We start from the raw sequence: 21,587 nt of genomic DNA on the forward strand, positions 1-21,587 counted from the left end.
TAAAAGTTTCTCAGACTCTAGGGGAAAAGTCACGTAAAGGCTTAGGAATCATAATGTAATCGACTTGTCAACAGTAACATTTTAAGCTAGAAGACAAGGTAGCAATGCCTTGAAAATTCTGAGGGAAAATTATTTTTAATCTAGAATTCTGTACTCAGCCAGATTATCAGTTGAATACAAGGATGACATAAATACATTTTGAGACATACAAGATTTTTAAAAATTTATTTCTCTTGCACCCTTTCTCAGAAAACTGTAATATCAAGTATATTTCAACTGTAGCCCACCACAGGGGAGAAAAATATGTTGCAGTTTGAATCCATTCTAGTTAAGTGCCTATTTTTTAGTCTTCAAAGGAATACAACAAAATCCAGAGTTCTTACAGTATATCATTTACAATATCTCAGATAAAACACTAGATTACTTAAAATCTGAAATAACAGGAAAACATGACCCAAAGCCAAGAAAAAATAGTCAATGGAGACTGACTCCAAGATGACACAGAATTTAAAATTAATATACAAGGATCTTGAAGCAGCTATTATAACTATGCTCATGAACTAAAAAGGAAACTTTCAGATAATATGTTCTGCTGAAATAAGGAAGTAAATTATGAGAGTGGAAATGGGGTCAAGAAAATAAGAATCCATTCTGGGCACGGTAGCTCCTACATGCCTGTAATCCCAGCACTTTGGGACACTGACCCAGTCTGGTCAACGTGGCAGAACCCTGTCTCTGCAAAAGAATACAAAAATTATCCAGATGTGATGATGCACGCCTTAGTCCCAGCTACTCAGGAGGCTGAAGTGGAAGGATCTATAGCATCTAGGAGGTTCAGGCTGCAGTGAGCTGTGATCACACTACTGCACTCCAACCTGAATGACAGAGTGAGACCCTGTCTCAAAAAAGAAAAAAACGGATCCAAAGCAAAAGAGTAGAAGGGAAGTCTGGAGGGTTCCAGATGAGATGTCTCATCAATAAACAAAAGGCACAGTAAAACTGAAATAAATTCTGATACATTTCAAATTTTTCAAAAATAGTTTGGTATAATATAAACACTGTATATTTAACCAAAAATTATATTTCATAGGTAAAGTCAAGAGGGGAGATGGTCAAATTTGGGGTGTTTAAGAACTAAATCTTTTTCACCTCTCATAATAAGAAGTCATCTGATAATTTTTAAAGCTGAAAAAACAAGTATTATAAACTTATTTCAAATATGTTGGTAAATAACATAGAAACAAGCTTAAGAAGTTAAAGGTGATTGCCACTGGAAGCAGAATTACAGATTCAGAAGAAGTGTGGCAAGGTATTCCTATCTGTCTTTCTACAATTTATAGTATTATTTAACTTTTAATGTTTTATGTATTTTTTAATTTAGATATAAAATTTAAAAGTTAAATATAAGACACATAGCACGGCACCTGGCACAAATTTAGGGACACAGTATATGGCCACTATTATTACCACTAAGATTATAATTCTCCTACTAGTCATTAAAGTCTTGATTACCCATTTCAAATAAAAGAGAAACATAAACCCACAAATGTAGAGAAGTTATTTGATGTATCTAAGGTTGTGCAATCACTTAGTGATGAAACTACACTGGAGTTTCCCAACTCCAGCTTAGGAAATTTAACTCCAAGTTCTTTCAGTCTCATGGAGGATTTAGAGAAGACCTTTGAGGTTATCTCTGGCTAGCAAGTATCTGCTGACCATTCATAGCCTAACCTAGAATCTGGCCTGATAGATAATGAGTGCCTAATAGATAGACTGATAGAGGGAAAAATAAATAATTTAGGCCAGGTGACAACCTTACCTAGGATTCTGCCTCTTCATGATACTAGCTCACCACAACTCCTACTATTTACCATTTATCTTCAAAAAGGACAAATTCAGGGTCTTAGGCAAAACCTAAAGGAAAGAGCTGCAATGGAAGTCTTATTAAAATACTTTCAGTAGCTTAGTAATTGTGGAATAATCAACTCAATTCTGTTGTACATTTTAAACCTTTTAGAACTTTAGAGAAATCTTTATGCTGAATTTATGTGGGCCCCAGCCAAATGCAAAGTCATCGATTTTACGTAGCTCAACTCATATCTGTTACATTTAAATGGAAAAACTGAAAATCATGGAGGGGAAGATGGATTGCCAACATTTAACAAACATTTATAAATTGCCTGTTCAGGGTCAATGGTTCTGGACCTACATGTAGAATTCAAAAGAAATTTGGGAGTCAGGAGTGTTATGAAACTTGATAACAAGTGCAATTAAGATATAAACTGTGCATTTAAGTCTTCTATCTATGTTAGATGAGAAACACTGTTGTGTGAAAATAATCATAGGTCTTATTTTTCTGACAAAATTATTTTAAAGCTTGTTTTTTGTTTTTTTTTTTTTTTTTTGAAACGGAGTCTCTCTCTGTCGCCCAGGCTGGAGTGCAGTGGCCAGATCTCAGCTCACTGCAAGCTCCGCCTCCCGGGTTTATGCCATTCTCCTGCCTCAGCCTCCCGAGTAGCTGGGACTACAGGTGCCCGCCACCTCGCCCGGCTAGTTTTTTTGTATTTTTTTAGTAGAGACGGGGTTTCACCGTGTTAGCCAGGATGGTCCTGATCTCCTGACCTCGTGATCCACCCGCCTCGGCCTCCCAAAGTGCTGAGATTACAGGCTTGAGCCACCGCACCCGGCTAAAGCTTGTATTTTAAAGAAAAAGTGCCACATCTTATAAAGAATCAAGATTTTCTCATAATTTGAATATAGTACTATATTAGAGTTCAACAGTATGTGTGAGTGTGCATGCCTGTGTGTGTGAGAGAGATTTATGTATTATTATAAGGATAATAAATTATAATTATGCAGTTATGGAGTCTGAGGATTCCCAAAATCTTCATTTGGCAAGCTGGAGACCCAGGAAAGCCAATGTGTAGATGTGTATTTCCAGTATGAAAGCCAGCAGCCTCAGAACACAAGAAAAATGGATGTTTCAGTCTGAGACCAAAGGCCAGAAAAGGCCCAGGGTCCCAGGTTATGCATTCAGACAGAAGTTGCTTCCTCTTACTCAGCCTTTTCTGTTCTATCCATGTCTTTAACTGATTGGATGGGGCCCACCCACATTAAGGAGGACAGTCTGCTACTCAGTCTACTGATTGAAATGTTAATCTCATCCAGAAACACCCTCATAGTCACTCCCAGAATAATGCTTGACCAGATGTCTAGGTACCCCATGGTCCAGTGAAATTGACACACAAAGTTAACCATCACAAGTACACAAAGGTAAAAAAGAACCAAAATTATTGGAGCCTAAATGTAGAATTATATGAGAGAGAAGCAAGAAATATAATTAGTGGAAAGGCAGGGAAAATATGTGCATCATTCAAGCTTTAAAGACCACATTGAATTTAGATAATAGGGAATTATCATAAATCTCAGAGCAAGAATTCAGACATTATATTTAAGGGAGATTATAGTATAACAAATATGGTGGAAATAGTACATTCAAGACCCTGAGAAGATAAAAAGAAACAACAAAATAAACAGAAATTGGTGAAAATATAATGCAGTGAGAAAGAAAATGAATGTCATGGATAGCAATGTGAAATTGAGAACAGATTTATTTATAGGGTCAAAGATGTTTTATTTGAGGTGACATGTAATAGTGTACCTTTTAATTCTCAACCTCCTGATAAAGTATTATACTTAAAATGTAAACATGAGTGTTAATATTTTAGGGAATGTTTTACTAACAAAGTTGTTACAAGTTCATATTATATTTTGTTTACTTTGACAAATAGAAGTAATATTAATCAGAAAAAAAGAGAAATGCTATAACTGAACTGTTATAGCTATTAATACTGAAGGTTTGAGGAAAATTTGTGATATTGGTTTCCCAGTTCTACTATTGTTTTCACATTAAATGCACCTGTGGAATTGGACTGCCTGCCCAGTTGCTCACCTATTTTTTGTTTTGTTTTGTTTTTAACTTTTATTTTAGGTTCAGGGATATGTGTGAAGGTTTGTTACCTAGGTAAACTCATGTCACAGGGGTTTGTTACACAGATTATTTCATCACCCAGGAATTAAGCCCACTACCCAAGAGTTTTCTTTTCTGCTCCTCTCCTTCCTCCCACCTTCCACCCTCAAGTAGGCCCCAGTGTCTTTCCTTTTTTGTGTTCATAAGTTCTCATCATTTAGCTCCCACTTATAAGTGAGAACATGCAGTATTTGGTTTTCTGTTTCCTCATTAGTTACCCTCCGACTCCATCCATGTTCCCAGAAAAGACATGATCTCATTCTTTTTCATGGTTGCATAATATTCCATGATGTATATGTACCACATTTTCTTTCATCTGTTATTGATGGGCATTTAAGTTGATTCCATGTCTTTGCCATTGTGAATAGTACTACAGTGAACATTTGTGTCCATGTGTCTTTATGGTAGGATGATTTATAACCCCTGGGGTATATACCCAGTAATGGGATTGCTGGGTCCAATGGTAGTTCTACTTTTAGCTCTGAGGAATGGCCAGACTGCTTTCCACAATGGTTGAACTAATTTACACTCCCATTAACAGTGTATAAGTGTTCCCTTTTCTCCACAACCTTGCCAGTATCTGTTATTTTTTTGACTTTTTAGTAATAGCCATTCTGACTGCTGTAAGATGGTATCTCATTGTGCTTTTGATTTGCATTTCTCTAATGATCAGTGTTACTGAGCTTTTTTTTCGTATACTTGTTGGCCACATCTATGTCGTCTTTGGAAAAGTATCTCTTCTTGTCCTTTACCCACTTTTTAACGCTCACCTGTTTTTAAAGTTTGTATTGTTAAAGAAAACTTTCTTTAGTCTTTCTGGTAGTAGGCAAAAATTTTTAGGAGAAGTAAACCAGTGCATCATAACACAGTTGACCCTTGACCAACTTGAACTTGAACTGCATGGGCCCACTTATATGCGGATTTTTTTCAACCAAACATGGATGGAAAATAGTATTCCTGAGATGTGAAACTCCTCTATAAGGAGGGCTGAATTTTTGGATACACAGGTTCCATAGGACTGAGTGCAGGACTTGAGTATTTTGGTATGGGGATAGTAGATGACTTTTGTATGAGTCACTTTAATTAGCTAATAAGATTGCTGTCTTCACTTGGTAGAGAAGAGGAGGTCAAAGTTTGGGAGAGGCAATTTTGGGATTTGGGACACATCCAGGATAGGCAGGCCTTGGTAAGGTAACGTAGTGATACTTTCAGTTCCAGAGACATACTAACTAGGCAGAGGTCCAAGGTAGACTAGGGAGTGGTAGCAATACTAGTCCTAGTAAGGATATTATGTTGGTTGAGATAAATTAGAAAATCAGGTAAATAAAAAACAAAGATAAGCTTTTCCTGCTACATATGACAGCACAACCATGATATAAATTCCAGATCCTTACAGTGGTCGTGTATTGGTTCTGAAAAAAAAAAAAAAACAGTGATTCCAAGTGTCAAACTCTTCTGTGTCTTTATTTTCTATTTTCATACTTATCCTGGTTAATATGTTTGTAAACTGATACTTTGGAGAATATTATGAATAGAGATTATTTATATGTAGTGTGCATAAACCGTTGATTAATTGGGAAAACTATTTAGGGATACATATTTCTCCTGATCCTTTCTTAATGTGTGTAAAATTACATATGTCTGTATAGTGTTTTTCAGATTTCAAATGATCAACATTCTTCATTTAAGAAAATAAATGTACTTTGTATGCTTCCAGACAAATGTATATATAGCCCATATTCTTCTCAACACTGATTACCTGTATTTTAGACTGTGATAGAAATGTTTTTATTTGAAAAGCATGTGTACATATATTTCCCTCACACTTCCAATTTTTAGGAAAAATATGTTCATGCTTGCTGAAAACTGTTAGTTTCTGAGTAGGTAACATCATCTTTTTAAAAACCTTCCCCCCACCAACATTTCTTTTTAAATGGTTCACAGTTAAATTTAAATTTCTATATTTAGATAGGATTGTGTTTATATACCAACCACAGTATCCAGGAAATTCAGTGGTAAAGCTGACACATAGCAAGTTTATAGTCTATTTTGTAGTCTGTGTATTTAGAGAAGGTTTGAAGCTTACTTAGCAAAATGGATTAAACATTCAAGCAGAATTTCTTTAGCACAAATATGCTATTCGATTTCATATATTTGTTGAGATAACAGTGTGTCCATTTTTAAAGATTAGTTCTCAAGAATATGTGTTAGGTTTATCCTTTAAAAGAAGTATGCATTCAGGAACAGCTTTTATATGTAAATATTTTTATAATATTTCATATTGTATAGACTTAGTTTGGTGCAATCAGTATGGTTTGATCAAATTTGGAAGAAGTTACAGACACATTTTTATAGTGTTTTCTGTAGCATCTTTATTTTTTTCAGATGGGCATATTTTATGTTACTTCCAACTAATCAAAATAAGAAATTGAGTTTGCCTGTGCCAAAAAATAGAACTATCATCTTTCACATTCTTTTATTTTCCAGGTCATTTTTAAGTAAGATTGTGTTTCTAGGACTTAGGAATTCCTGAAAATTCTTGACTTTGTAGATATAAGGGGCTAGATGAACATTTCAGGGGTAATCTAACTTTTCATGCAGTAATGTTTTGTGTTGTACATTCCAGATACAGTTAACTTTTTGTGTGCATGTGATTAGTATGGAAAGAAATTAATGCAGTCCAGTATTATGATTTATGGACTGAATCCTTTACCCACTGAAGACTTGCCAAAACTAAACGTATTTTTTTTCCTTTGGATATTAGAAACAGCTACTGTTTTTGTTGATCTTTTAAAGTTCTGAATGGGCCTATTTCAAATCAGAGCAGCATGGGAGCTCAGATTAATAATATACTTATTCAACTAGTGATACTGAGTGAAACCATTGCTCACATGAGTATGAAGGATAAAATTTCATGAAATTATTTTCAGGTGCATTAATGCATTTCTGGAAGCTGTGTATGATTTTTCTCTTGCATGAAAGAAATAAAAGATTTCTGTTTATTGTATTGGTTACAGGTGGGCTCATAATTTAATTGCATGTTTTATATCTTAAAAACATAAGACATTTTGCTCTTAAAAGCAGTAATGTGATTGCTGGATTATTCCCAAAGGTTTTTAACTCAGTATATTTCTCTCTCTAGAGACATCATGACTGTGCTATATATAATTTATATTACTGAGAAAAATTTCTGAATTTTCATTATTGTTAGTTACAGCAAGCTGCTGAAGTTTCTCAACTGCGGGGAGCAAGGGTAATCACTCCTGAAGATCTTCTGTTTTTGATGCGCAAAGATAAGGTAATATAACATAATTTTATTGTATTAAAATCCAGATGTTGTGTTTAATTGAACTTGTATGTGGAAACTATATATCCTTGTTATATAACTTTCAAATTAAAATAATAACTATTGAACTGATGTTTTAGTCTTCATAGTTTGCACAACAAAATGAGTTTACAAAAGAATTGATATTAATTATGTGGACAAAAGCACTTATATGAAAACTGTGCTAACAGCGAAACCTCACTTATCCTTATGTATCTGTATAGACACTTTCATTGCTACATGACACTCACTAAATATTGACTCTACGTTCTGTTGTCATAAGTGGGATATAACTGAATGGCATATTTATTTTTCTCCTCTTCTTACAGATTAACATTACCAGGATTATAGACTTTCCTAGAGTAAATTTTAAAGCCTGAAATACAAAGTTTAGTCTGTAGCTCTACCTTATTGAAAAAAGCAAATTAATTAAGATTAATTTTCAATGGGATAAATATATACCACAATTTCTGTTTTTGAACAAAGACCTACCTTTCTTACTCTTTGAAATCTGGTATTAAAATATTTAAGCTGATATTTGTGTATCTAATTTTGTCATAATTATTTTTCATGAGTAGGTAGTCGAAAATATTCTCTAATATTTTACGTTTCAGTTAATCAACTCTTAGATGATATGAAGAATATTAAAAAATGGAGAATCTTCACTATTAAGAAAATTATGATTTGGTATAGGGTATCTTTATGATTTAGTTGAAGAAGCATTTTAAGACTCATGAAATGTCAGGGTTGTATGATTAGATGGAGAGACTGTAGGATTTTTTGAAGTGAAAGTTTCTGCCTAGGGTGAGGCAGTCTTAGGTACAAGGCACCAGATGCAAAGAAAGTATTGAAGATATCAAATGATGTGCATGTAAAGAATTTTGTAAAATGCAGTATTTTTCAGCTATTAATAGAAATCTTAGACCTGAAGGTCAGGAACGAGTGATAATACATTCTAAGTGTAAGCATACAACAAGCTACAAGGATTATCAGTTACTTTTAAAATTAAGCAGTATTATGGTCTACTAAATCTAAAGAAGGCCACCATTAACACCTATCATTCATCAGCTTTGAATTTCATAAAACTACGTTTTTCGGGTTTACAGATTGTTTTCTATAAATATAATACATAAACCAAATCTTCTAACAAAAAGATAAGATTCTCAGAGAATAAAAAAAAGTAAAAAGGAATTTATTGACTTTTAAAGCAGCTTTTATACACTCACTGTCTAGGTATTTATAAGTTAATTTTTTAAAATAAAATTTCATCTTGAGTATACACCAAATTCTATAGCATAAGTACAGTCAGCTTGGTATGAAAACTGATAATACAGTCTTCAAAAAAAATTAGAACTTCGTTTATTTTATTTATTTATTTATTTTTTGAGACGGAGTCTTGCTCTGTCGCCAGGCTAGAGTGCCGTGGAACCATCTCGGCTCACTGCAACCTCCGCCTCTCAGATTCAAGAGTTTCTCCTGCCTCAGCCTCCGAGTAGCTGGGGCTACAGGCACGTGCCACTATGCAGCTAATTTTTGTATTTTTAGTAGAGACAGGGTTTCACCATGTTGGCCAAAATGGTCTGCATCTCCTGACCTCATGACTTACCTGCCTCAGCCTCCCAAAGTGCTGAAATTCAGGTGTGAGCCCCCACACACAGCCTAAAACTTTTTATAAGATTTTAAAAAGCAAGTCGGGTTTGGTGGCTCACGCCTGTAATCTTAGCATTTTGGGAGGCTGACATGGGCAGATCATGAGGTCAGGAGATCGAGACCATCCTGGCTAACATGGTGAAACCCTGTCTCTACTAAAAAGAAATACAAAAAATTAGCTGGGCATGGTGGCGGGTGCCTGTAGTCCCAGCTACTTGGGAGGGTGAGACAGGAGAATGGCATGAACCCGGGAGGCCGAGCTTGCAGTGAGCCGAGATGGCACCATCGCACTCCAGCCTGGGCGGCAGAGCAAGACTCCGTCTCAAAAAAAAAAAAAAAAAGCAATTACAGTCAGGTACCACATGATGAACTTTTTTTCAACAATGTGCTGCAAACAGCAGTAGTCCCATAAGATTATAATGGAGCTGAACAATTCCAATTATCTAGTGATGTCATGAGTATCATAATAACATTGTAGTGCAATGCATGACTCAACTTTGCGGTGGTGCTGGTATATACCTGCTACACTACTGATGGTATAAAAGCCTAGCACATAAAATTATGTATAGTACATAATACTTGATAAAGATAATAAATGACTGTTACTTGTTTATGTATCTGTAATACTCTTCATCATTATTTTAGAGTGTACTACTTGCAAAAAACACTTAACTGTAAACCACCTGAGGTTGTTCCTTCATGAGATATTCCAATAAAAAAGCAGTTATCAAAGGAACTGACAGTTCCATGCATGCTACTGCCCTTGAAGACCTTTCAGTGGGACAAGATGTGGAGGTAGAAGACAGTGATATTGACAATCCTGACCCTTTGTAGGCCTAGGCTTGTGTGTGTGTGTGTGTGTGTGTGTGTGTGTACATACACACACATCTTAGTTTTTAACAAAGAAGTTTAAAAAGCTAAAAGAAATTTAAAAGTAGAAAAAAGTTTATAGAAAAAGGATATAAAGGAAAAATGTTTTTGTACAATTGTAGAAGGTGTTTGTGTTTTAAGCTAAGTATTACTATAAGAGTCAAATTTTTTAAATTAAGTCTATAAGGTAAAATAGTTACAGTAAGGAAGCTAAGGCACATTTATTATTGAAGAAAGAAAAATTTTAAATATAGTGTAGCCTAAGTGTACAGCTTTTTTAAAAAATAAAGTCTGCAATAGCATGCAGTAATGTCCTAGGCCCTCAAATTCACTTGCCACTCATTCATGGACTCAACCAGAGCAACTTCAGATCCTACAAGCTTCATTCATGGTATATGCACTCTACAGATGTATCGCTTTTTGTCATTTACATGGTATTTTAACTAATTTTTCTATATTGAGATATACAAATACTTACCATTTTCTTACCCTTGCATACAGATTTGTAGCCCATGAACAATAGGCCGCACCATGTAGCCTAGGTGTACATTAGACTGTTCCATCTAGGTTTGTGTAAGTGTATTCTGTGATGTTCACAAAATGATGAAGTCTTGTGAGGATGCATTTCTTGATCCCCATCATTAAGCAGTGTGTGACTATTGTGATTCTGGAACATCCGGATATTTGTATATGAAAAATGCTTTTGAAAAGACTTGTATTTTAGCCTTTGTGTTTGATGACTACCTTTTTATGTCATAGCAGTATGCTAAGGATTACTTTATTTTCTCTGATATCATGAGGTACAAGTTTATTAAATTTTGTTATAGTAGTCTTTAATCAGTAAACGAATATATGTATAGGTTTTCTTATTTATTTATTTTATATTTTTAATAGAAAAAACTTAGAAGATTGCTAAAATACATGTTTATCCGAGACTACAAATCAAAGATTGTCAAAGGCATCGATGAAGATGATCTTCTCGAAGGTAACCAAATCAAAACACAAAACTAAAACTTTAGCTTATGACACGTGTGCTGGTAACACATTTATGCAATTCCAGTGTAGCTATTCTCAAGAACTAGTTAATTTTTTTCCTGTCAGCAAATCAAGTGGAATGCCCTTGCAAAAGTATATATTTCTGATAAAATGTATTATACCGTGTTACCTATTTAATATTACTACACTTCTTATAGAATCTAATTCTTGAAAAATAGTTCTGCAGGCCGGGCGCGGTGGCTCACGCCTGTAATCCCAGCACTTTGGGAGGCCGAGGCGGGCGGATCACAAGGTCAGGAGATCGAGACCATGGTGAAACCCTGTCTCTACTAAAAATAGAAAAAATTAGCCGGGCGCAGTGGCGGGCGCCTGTAGTCCCAGCTACTCGGGAGGCTGAGGCAGGAGAATGGCGTGAACCCGGGAGGCAGAGCTTGCAGTGAGCCAAGATTGCGCCACTGCCCTCCAGCCTGGGCGACACAGCAAGACTCCGTCTCAAAAAAAAAAAAGAAAAAAAAAAAAAAGAAAAGAAAAATAGTTCTGCAGATGAATTGAAATGTTTCTTTTTATGGAGCGCTTAGTGAATACAGACTTAGAGTACAACAGACCTGAATTCCAATCAATACCAGTTCTCTGCTTTCTGTGTGTGACCTTGAAGGATCAGTTTCCTCATGTATATGGAGGGAAATCATATAACATGTGTAACATGTGGAGTGCTTAGGAGAGTTTAGCATAATATATGAAAAGCACTTGATACATGCCTGCCACTGAATAAATGATAGCAGTTAACACCATGCTTCAGATACCACGAAGCTCATCAGAGTAATACTCAGTTTTGCTAAACCATCATATTAGTTTGATGTCCCCTCATTCATTTTAAATCTTCCCTCCTTATCTTCATTTGTATGTTCTAATTTTGTGTGTCTTATAAAAAGCACACTAAAACTTTAAAAAAACAGTTGATAGAAATTATAAGATAAAATATTCAGGCCGGGTGCGGTGGCCCACACGTGTAATCCCAGCACTTTTGGAGGCCGAGGCGGGCGGATCACGAGGTCAGGAGATCGAGACCATCCTGGCTAACACGGTGAAACCTCATCTCTACTAAAAATACAAAAAATTAGCCGGGCATTGTGGCAGCCGCCTGCAGTCCCAGCTACTTGGGAGGCTGAGGCAGAAGAATGGCATGAACCCGGGAGGCGGAGCTTGCAGTGAGCGGAGATCATGCCACTGCACTCCAACCTGGGCGACAGAGCAAGACTCCTTCTCAAAAATAAATAAATAAATAAAATGAAATATTCAGGTGGAACACATCTAATCTTGAGGTGGGACTTCTGAAATGGCTATGTAAGGAGCATGGCAGAGTCTCTCCCCAGTGAAACACATTTAACTGGTAAAATTTTTTTGAAATAATCATTTAAAGTCTCTAGAAATTGTCCTAAGCACATACAGCAAGCAGGGCAACACATATTCAAGATCAACTAAATCTAAGAACAATATGAGAGTCTTTCATTTAAACCATGACCTGCTCACATGATCACTCTCCAGCATTCTGCCACCTTAACTCAGTGTGACAGAAGTTCTATTCTGAGTGAGTATAGCTGGCCCCTCCAGTTCTTATTCTAGGGCAACAGTTTTACCCCAGAAGGGGCAAGAGGTAGTCATCTCTCATCTCCCCCAGCCCCATGTTGCAAAAGCTTTTTTCTAGGCAGGCACAGCTAAGATGACTGGGGCTCCCTTTTCACACTTAACCTCAACTCATAGGATAAAAGCTCTACCTCAGACATGGTGGGCTGAGAATACTGGGCTCTGATTGCCACCACCCTACCTCTCATAGGGAGCAAAGCTACATACCAGAATAGACAAGCCTAGAAGACTAGGGGTTGCTTCCCTTTCCAGATCCCCATTCTCAGATACAGAGAAGCCTTTCCAGGAGAAGCTAATTTCAGGTCCACCCTCAGCTTCAGTACCGTGGTACAGAGGTTCAACTCAGACCTTAGGAGCAGAAAGCTCTGCAGCTCTTCCACATCACTGCTTGGAACAGAGTATGTAGAAGTTCATACCTAACTTCATTGTAAAAACAACAACAGCAACAACAACAATGAAGATCCTGGTGATGAGTGATTAAGAGGGGACTGGTAGCTCCATGATACTGGTAGCAAAAAGCAAAACAGTGGGTCACCTAGATGTTAAACAAAGAAAACAAGGGAAAGAGATAGTTAAAAAGAGACCTCCTGCAGTCAGAGCAAAACTTAAAGACTGACAACATTTCAAAGGGGCCCAACATTATTTAGATCAGTCAGTCTCTGGAGCAATTTATGCCCAAGGGTATTATCAGAAACAGTGGAGCAAACAGCTGGCAATTAGTGGTGGCTAACAGCTGTATGTGATATCAGTAGAGGCAGAACAGCCAGAAACTTAATGGGGAGATCAGGGAAGGTAACAGCCAGAGACACCCTGACTAAAACTACAGTCATCTGTAGTTATGGAGGAGATTGTTTGCATACTCAAGGCTGCACCCTCTGAAGAACATCAGAGGCTGCATACTGCAAGGGAAGAGACTTCATTGTACTAGTTCAGTCAAGTCATGAAATAAATAATGACAAGCCCCAGGAAGGGGAGGGAATTATCTAGATTTGCTACACTATATTATCTCAAGTGTCCATTTTCAACAACAACAGCAAAATACTAGATATGCCAAGTAATAGATAAGTGTTATCCATAAAAAGGAGACAAAAAAAAAGTAGACAATAGAAACTGCCTTTTGGGGTCCCAGATGTTGGACTCAGCAGACAAAAACATCAAAGCAGCTATTATGTATGTGTTCAAATAACTAAAGGAAATAAAATTTTTAAAAAGGAAGATCTGATAATAGTGTCTCACAAAGTGAAGAATATCAATAAAAACAATTTATTTTAAAAAATAGAAATTATGGAGTTCAAGAATACAATTACTGAAATGAAAAAATTCAGAAGGGCTCGATAGTTGTTTTCAGCTAGCAGAAGAAATAATCTGAACTTAAAGACATCATTAAAGAGTATACAATCTGAAGAAAAAGTGAAAAAATAACAAAGAAAAATTAACAGCTTCAGAGAAGTGTAGGATACCATTAAGTGTGTCAAAATACATGTAATGAGAGTATCAGAAGATGAGAGAAAAAGGAGTAGAAAAATATTCAAAGAAATAATGACTGAAAACATCCCAAATTTGATGAAAACTACCAGTCTACTAATTCAAGCATATGAACAAGCTCCAATTAAGATAAACATAAAGAAATCTATACTAAGACACTTTTACCAAAAATGTGGTAAGACAAAAACAGACAAAAAATCATGAAAGTCACAAGAGAAAAGCATATACAAGGGGACCCTGACAATATTGATGGCTGACTTCTAATCAACAATAGAGATCAAAAGGCAGTAGGATGATATATTCAAAGTGCTGAAAGAAAAAAAACTGTCCACCGAGAAACTTATATCCAGCAAAACTATCTTTCAAAAATGAATGCAAAATACATTCCCAGATAAACAAAAACCAGGCAAATTTCTTACTGTCAGACCCATATAAGACAAGTTTTTAAGGCTAAAAGCAAGCTGCACCAAATAATTTGAATCCACACATTTATAAAGATAATTAAGTACATAAATATAAGAGATAGTATAATTGTATATTTCCTTTCCTTTTTAAAACTGATTTATAAAGCAACTGTATAAAACAATATGTATATAAAAATTGTGATGTTGGGTCTGTAACATTTGGAAATATAATATATTTGACAGTAACAACACAAATTATGTAAGTGGTAATAATGCTGTACTGGGGTAAGGAAATGGCACCTCAAGTTATAGAAAGAAATGAAAAGAATCAGAAGTGGCAAATCAAATGGTTATTATAACAAACTATATAAATATATAGTTGGTCTACTATAAAGACACAAACCACTGAAACTGAATCAAGAAGGAATGGAATATCTGAACAGGACAATAGCCAAAGGTTAAATTGGTAGCTTAAAAATTTCCACAGAGGAAAGCTCAGTCACAGGTTATTTCACTGTTGAATTCCACCAAATGTTTAAAGAAGAATACCAATTATTTCCCAACTAATTCTATAAAGGTAATAAAGATTGAGCCTGATAAGAAAACCAGACAAAGATATCACAAGAAAAAAAAACACGGATTGGTATCTTTTTAAATACAGATGCAAAAATCCTCAACAGAATGCCATTAAACTGAATTCAGCAAATATAGAAAGGATTAAAACCATGACCAAATGGGACTTATCACAGGGATATAGGTTGTTTTAAACGTAGAAAACAATTCATGTAATGCATCAGATTAATATAATAAAGGAGAAAAATCACAGATCACCTCAATAAATGTAAGAAAAGCATTTAACAAAATTCTAAAAGTTTTTAATGAAAGGAACATTCAACAAACTAGGAAGAAAAGGAAACCTCTTTAACTTGATAAAGGTGATTGCATGGACTAAATGTTTGTGTCCCTCCTTACCCTCTAAATATATATGTTGAAGCCTAATTCCCAGTGTGGTAGTATTTGGAGGTGAGAATTGTGGGAAGTATTAATAATTAGGTCATAAGGATGGAATCTTTTTGATTAGGGCACTTTTGAGAAGCAACACAAGAAAGGTGGTTTCCTCTGTTTCTGCTGTCCACCATATGTGGATACAACAAGGTCATGGTCATCTGTAAGTCATGAAGCAGGCCTTCACCAGACACTAAATCTACTGGCACCTCGATTTTAGACTTCCCAACCTCCAGAACTGTGAGAAATGTTTGTTGTTTAAGCCTCCCAGTTTATGATGTATTTGTTGTAGCAGCCTGAGCTAAGACAGACATATATGGAAAACCCACACCTAACATCATACTTAATGGTAAAAGACTGTATGCTTTCCCTTACAAGATCAGGAACAAGACAAAGATGTCCATTCATGCCCTTACATGCAATATTGTACTGAAGGTTTTAGCCTGGTGTTTAGTCAGAAAGAGAAGTGAAGGGCATCCAGATTAGAAAAAAAAAAGTTAAACTATCTCTGTTTATAGATGACATAATTTTGTGTATAGAAAATTCTAAGAAATCAATAAAAACTATTACAACTAATAGACTGGTTTGATGCGTTTGCTGGATAGAAGAGAAATATACAAAAATCAAGCATATTTTAATATATCAACAATGAACAGCTCAAAAATGAAATTAAGAAAACAATGCCATTTACAATAGCATCAAAAAGAATAAAATATTTTGGAATAAAATTACTAAAGACTTACAAGATTTATGTACTGAAAACTATAAAATATTGTTGAAATAAGGCCTAGATGGTAATGGAAAGACATCCTATGTTCATGGAATGGAACATTGAATATTATCAAAATGTTAATACTCTCCAACTTGGCCTACAGATTTCATCTGCTTTTCTGTAGAAATGAATACACTGATTCTACAAATCATGACTACACTGATTCTACCAATCATATAGAAATGCCAGATTCTGACATGGAAATGACTTATCTAGGTCATGAAGGAACTAGAATACCTAGAACAATCTTAACAAAGAATAAAGTCAGAGGACTCATGCTTACTGATTTCAAAACCTACCATAAAGCTACAATAATTACAATAGAGCAGTACTGGCATAAGGGTAGACATATTCGTCAATGAAATGGAGTGGAATGAGAGTTCAGTAATAAGCATTTAGGGTCAATCGATATTGACAAGGATTTCAAGAGAATTTGATAGGGAAAACATAGCCATTTTGACAAATACTGCTGGAGCAACTGGATATCCACATACAAAAGAAAGAATTTGGACACCTACAACAACACAGTACACAAAGTTAACCCAATATGGATCATAGACCTAAATATAAGGGCTCAAACCTATAAAATTCTTAAAAAGAAATACAGGAATAAATGTTGATGACTTTGGATGAGGCAAAGCATTCTGAATGTATGACACCAAAAGCACAAATAGCAAAAGAAAAAAAATAGAAAAATTGGACTTGATCAATTGTTTCAGAGTCAAAACAATGACCAATAAATTAACTGATCAATTTAAAAACTTTTATGTTTCAAAGAGCAACATCAAGAAAGTGAAAAGACAAACCACAGAATAGGAGAAAATTTTTCTTATATATCTGATAGGGTACTTTTGTATAGAATATATCAAGAATAGGTACAACTCAACAATAAAAAGACAGGTGACCCAATTTAAAAATGGGCAAAGGGTCTGAATAGACATTTCTACAAAGAAGATTGACTAATGGACCATAGACACTGAAAAAGATACTTAAAAATCATGCCTATAAGTAATCCCAGCACTTTAGGAGGCTGAAGCGGATGGATCACTTGAGATAGGGAAAATGAAAGTGTTCTGAAGGTCTCTTGATACTGCAAAGGGGGAAATATTAGAAGAAAAAGTTGATTTATTGGGAAAACGTTACCTCTTGGTAGGGGTATAATTGTTACCTTGTTTTAAATAATAATGGAAACTGTCATTTAAAATATGTTCAAGCAATGTGTCCAACCAGAAAAGAGCGAGGTAAACATTAAAGAAAATGGAAAAAGGGATGGTAAACATTAACAAAATAGAAAAGTATATTACGATTTCAAATTAACAATGAGAAGACATGGAGGGACTGTCAACATGGCCAAATCACTAAAAATGAAGAAAAGGAAAAAACAAGAATATGAAATAAATACCAAACATAAAGCAAGAGAAAATAATAAAAATGAAATATATTGGTCATTGCACTAATTATGAAATGGATTAAATTCTTACATTGAGACAGATTATAAACAACCACAAAAATAAAACTTGAAGATAAAGAAAGATTATAAATAATGGGATGAACAAATAAATGGTAGATAAATGCATACACAAATGCAAAGAAAGCAGAAGTGGCAATATTAGCATCATGCAAGCTATAATTTAACATTAAAAGCCCAAACAGGGTAAAGAGGAATGTGTTATAGAAGGATAAAGGAGAATAATAATAATAAAAAAAACAGGATAAAGAGGAATAATTATAGAAGACACAATTTTTAACATAATAGACCCATAAGCACTAAATAGTAAATCAGCAAAATAGCAAGATATGCTTAGACCTGTATTTATCTGGAATAGAATGTCTATGAATTTTTTTTCAGTATATCTACAGAACATTTACAAAACTTAATTGTAAAATTGGCCACAAAGTGAACCTTTACAGATTTAAATAAGAATAGATATCTGATAGGATCCATTCCATCTGTGTGAGTGGAGAGAAGTCATCTCAAACAAAAGTTATAAGAAAAAAAGATGAACTTATTTGACAATATAGAAATTTATTTATTTTTTATTTATTTATTTATTTTTTTTTTTGAGATGGAGTTTTGCTCTTGTTGCCCAGGCTGGAGTGCAATGGAGCAATCTCGGCTCACTGCTGCCTCCGTCTCCTGGGTTCAAGCAATTCTCCTGCCTCAGCCTCCCGAGTAGCTGGGATTACAGGCATGTGCTACCACGCCCGGCTAATTTTGTATTTTTAGTAGAGATGGGGTTTCTCCATGTTGGTCAGGCTGGTCGCAAACTCCTGACCTCAGGTGATCTGCCTGCCTCAGCCTCCCAAAGTGCTGGGGTTACAGGCATGAGCCACTATACCTGGCAAATTTTAAATTTTTTAATGGCAAAAGATGCTTTAAAATTCATAGGCAAATGAAAGACTAGGATAAACATTTTTAACTCAGATAACAAAGGGGTAATATAAAAGAGCCCTTTAAATTGTTAAGAAAAAGACAACCCAGTTGAAAATGGGCAAAGGATAAAAATAGACAATTAACAGAAAGACTTATTCAGATAGCTGGCAAACATATGGGAAAAAAATGTTTAGATTCATTAGGGAAATTAAATATTTTAATCACAATGACATATCACTTTACATTTATTAGACTTTTCTCATGGAGAGGAAAAGCATTCCTCATTACTCTTGGAAACTTGAAGGGTTAATGCACTGGTAAACAATCTCTTAACCTCCATTAAAATGTTTGTACCTTTTAACTCAGTAGTTCCATCCTTGTGAATCTATACCATAAACATTAAGCCAACCACACAGAATGCCATATGGATGGGATGTTTATTACAGCATTTCCCCGGGGTAGCAAAAACCTGAAACAAAGTTTATGCCCATCAATAGGGGATTGGCTGGAAAGCTGTGGTGCGTATATACTGTCAAATATTACACAACCATTAAAGAATCAGGGCTTTACCGTTGACTTGGAGGAATTTTTCTCCATAATTGACAAAAAAACATGAAGTGCAAGAGAAGAAAGAAATAGAAGGAATATCATAAGAACCCTTTTCTAAAAAGCATAAATGAATAAAACAGCTCTATAAATGAATGTATTTTTATGGATATATGAGCATGGAGAATACATATTGGGTAGTAGTAGTATGAGTTACAGGATCTTTAGTTGGAGTTTGATCATATAAAAGGGAAGGAAATGGGAAAGAACAATCAAGCAAAAATGATATGTGGTATCATTTTAATATATTTTAATTTATAGATATTTATAAAACTTTCTGATGTAGAAATTTAAAAGAAATGATAAAAATGAAGAAAAATGATCTAAGGACCTAAGAGAATAATATAGATTCTTATATGTATATAGTTGTTAATGTGCTTAGAGATAAATATTTTTTAAATCTTCTGTAACCTTAAGTTGTCAAATTTTGAAAAATATATTCGGATATCTCACAGTAATTGTGCTTTTTATTAAGATTTCCTTTGTGTTATTCATTTTGCTATTATTTTGGTACATAAAAGTTTATGGCTATTTAAAATTCCTTTTATTATTAGATACTATTTCACCCTGCCTCCTTTAGTGTTTTTGGTCTTGAACTGTATTTTCTAATGTTAATGTTACCAGTTCTGCTTTCTTAGCTTGTATTTGCCTAGCATATCCTTACTCATCATTTTTTGTATTGTCATTTCATTTCAGAGGTGTTTAACTGTAGAGCAATATTCTTTTTCCAAATCTGAGCACACCACTCTCTGCTTTTTATAAGGGATTTAATTAGCCCTTTCACACTTATTTTGGTAATTGATCATTTGGTTCTATCCTCTCAGTCTAATTTGTGACATGAATAAATGATTTAATTCTGTATGACTTTTATTTTAGATGCAAGAATTTTTTTTAAGATTATTTTCAGAGAATTCCAATTCTGAATTTGGTATACTATATTTAATACATGTAATAATTAGTGCCAATGTAAACCTATTGAGAACATTTCGTTTTTTCTTTCCCTTGACTTCATGAAGACAAATTGAGTGGCAGCAATAATACAAACAAAAGACAAAAAATTGCTCAGGACTTCCTCAACTCTATTGACCAGACAGGAGAACTTTTAGCAATGTTTGAAGATGACGAAGTTGATGAAGTTAAACAAGAAAGAATGGAGGTATAGTACATTCTTCCCTTTTTACAGAAATAAAACAACCACTGCAGTGCCTATGCTATTTGGTTCTATTCTCATGTTCTTTAAATGTTGTCTGAAATCTCTAAGTCAGTGGTTTTATGTCTGACAGTAGTGATGTGCAGAGGATCATGATCACCCCTGAAGTGGGAGTCAGATCTACCTTCAGCATCAACTTTGGGAAATGACTTCTGTTTTCCTTTCCTTATTTCCTTTTTTTTAAAATGAGTGGGTTTCCCTACTCTAGATCTGACATTTACTGATTTTATTTTATTAAGCTCATTTCTAATTAAATATTTACCTTTTTTGTTTCAAATCATCCAGTTTTATTTGTAACAAAACTAACTCATATTGCTTTTATGCTGGCATATATAGTGTGAAGAGCTATTCTTCTGGCTATAGTTGCAGACTGTGATTGGACTTACTAGCTAGGGTAGTACCCAGGCCAATTACATGCTTTATATCACTGCAAGACAAAGTTAGTGACATTTATTTGGATTCCCTGGATATGTCTTAACAATTAATTTGAAAATTATATGTCTTCTATTTACCTTAGCTATCTATACATAAAATTATTATTTCTTTAAACACTAAAGGAAAAAATTAAAGTAAAATGGTTTGTTTCATTTCAGTGCCTTCCAAATTATAAGACAGTATTTTCACAGTTCATATTGCTATTATCATACTTTCACATATAAGGAATCTCCGTTTTCCCCTTCTCTTTCAGTTGGGCAAGAGAAGTAATTTCAGAATTACGAAAGATTGTGCTAAGTGCCAACTTTATTATAGTTTCTATGCATGCCGAAAATATAATTATTTTATGTTAAGCTTTGGAGGAGGTCCAGTAGATATATATGCTTTATAAACTTCAACAACCTTTAAAGAATTAGCATGCTTAGATCATGCACTGTGATCTAAAGGCAGTGTTCTTTTAGGTATCAATTACTTTAGAAATGTGTGGTTATCTTGGTTTGGGACAACTGCAAATGGTTTTAGTTCAACTTTGCCTTGGGCCAAAAACATGCTAAGTTGTCCAAAGCAGATGATAAACATGTATTTCTGATGTCATCATTGCCCAAACAGGATATGGTTGTTTAGTGGCATGGTTTCACTTATGATGCATTACTTAAAGAGCAAATACTGTTTATGCTTTATTTTTTAAATATTTTTATATTATAAAAATGGCCACTGAGAAAGGTTCATTAAGGAATAAAGCATAATACATAAAGCATTAGTAAAATTGAGCAGCTAACTT

The 21,587-nt window shown here is 34.6% G+C and overlaps 1 protein-coding gene across 8 annotated transcripts in view; it reads left to right on the top strand.

Annotated features, from left to right (window-relative positions):
• SUPT3H (SPT3 homolog, SAGA and STAGA complex component) overlaps positions 1 to 21,587 on the top strand; it is a 527,796-nt gene that overhangs the window by 336,043 nt on the left and 170,166 nt on the right. For all 8 annotated transcript variants that reach the window (XM_077998598.1, XM_077998600.1, NM_001266569.1 and 5 more), the window contains 3 exon segments: positions 7,242 to 7,328; positions 10,770 to 10,860; positions 20,178 to 20,317. In XM_077998598.1, the coding sequence (XP_077854724.1) occupies positions 7,314 to 7,328; positions 10,770 to 10,860; positions 20,178 to 20,317 (246 nt within the window). In that variant the 5' untranslated portion in view covers positions 7,242 to 7,313.

The sequence above is a fragment of the Macaca mulatta genome, chromosome 4, assembly GCF_049350105.2.
Source record: "Macaca mulatta isolate MMU2019108-1 chromosome 4, T2T-MMU8v2.0, whole genome shotgun sequence".
Lineage (NCBI taxonomy): Eukaryota > Metazoa > Chordata > Mammalia > Primates > Cercopithecidae > Macaca > Macaca mulatta.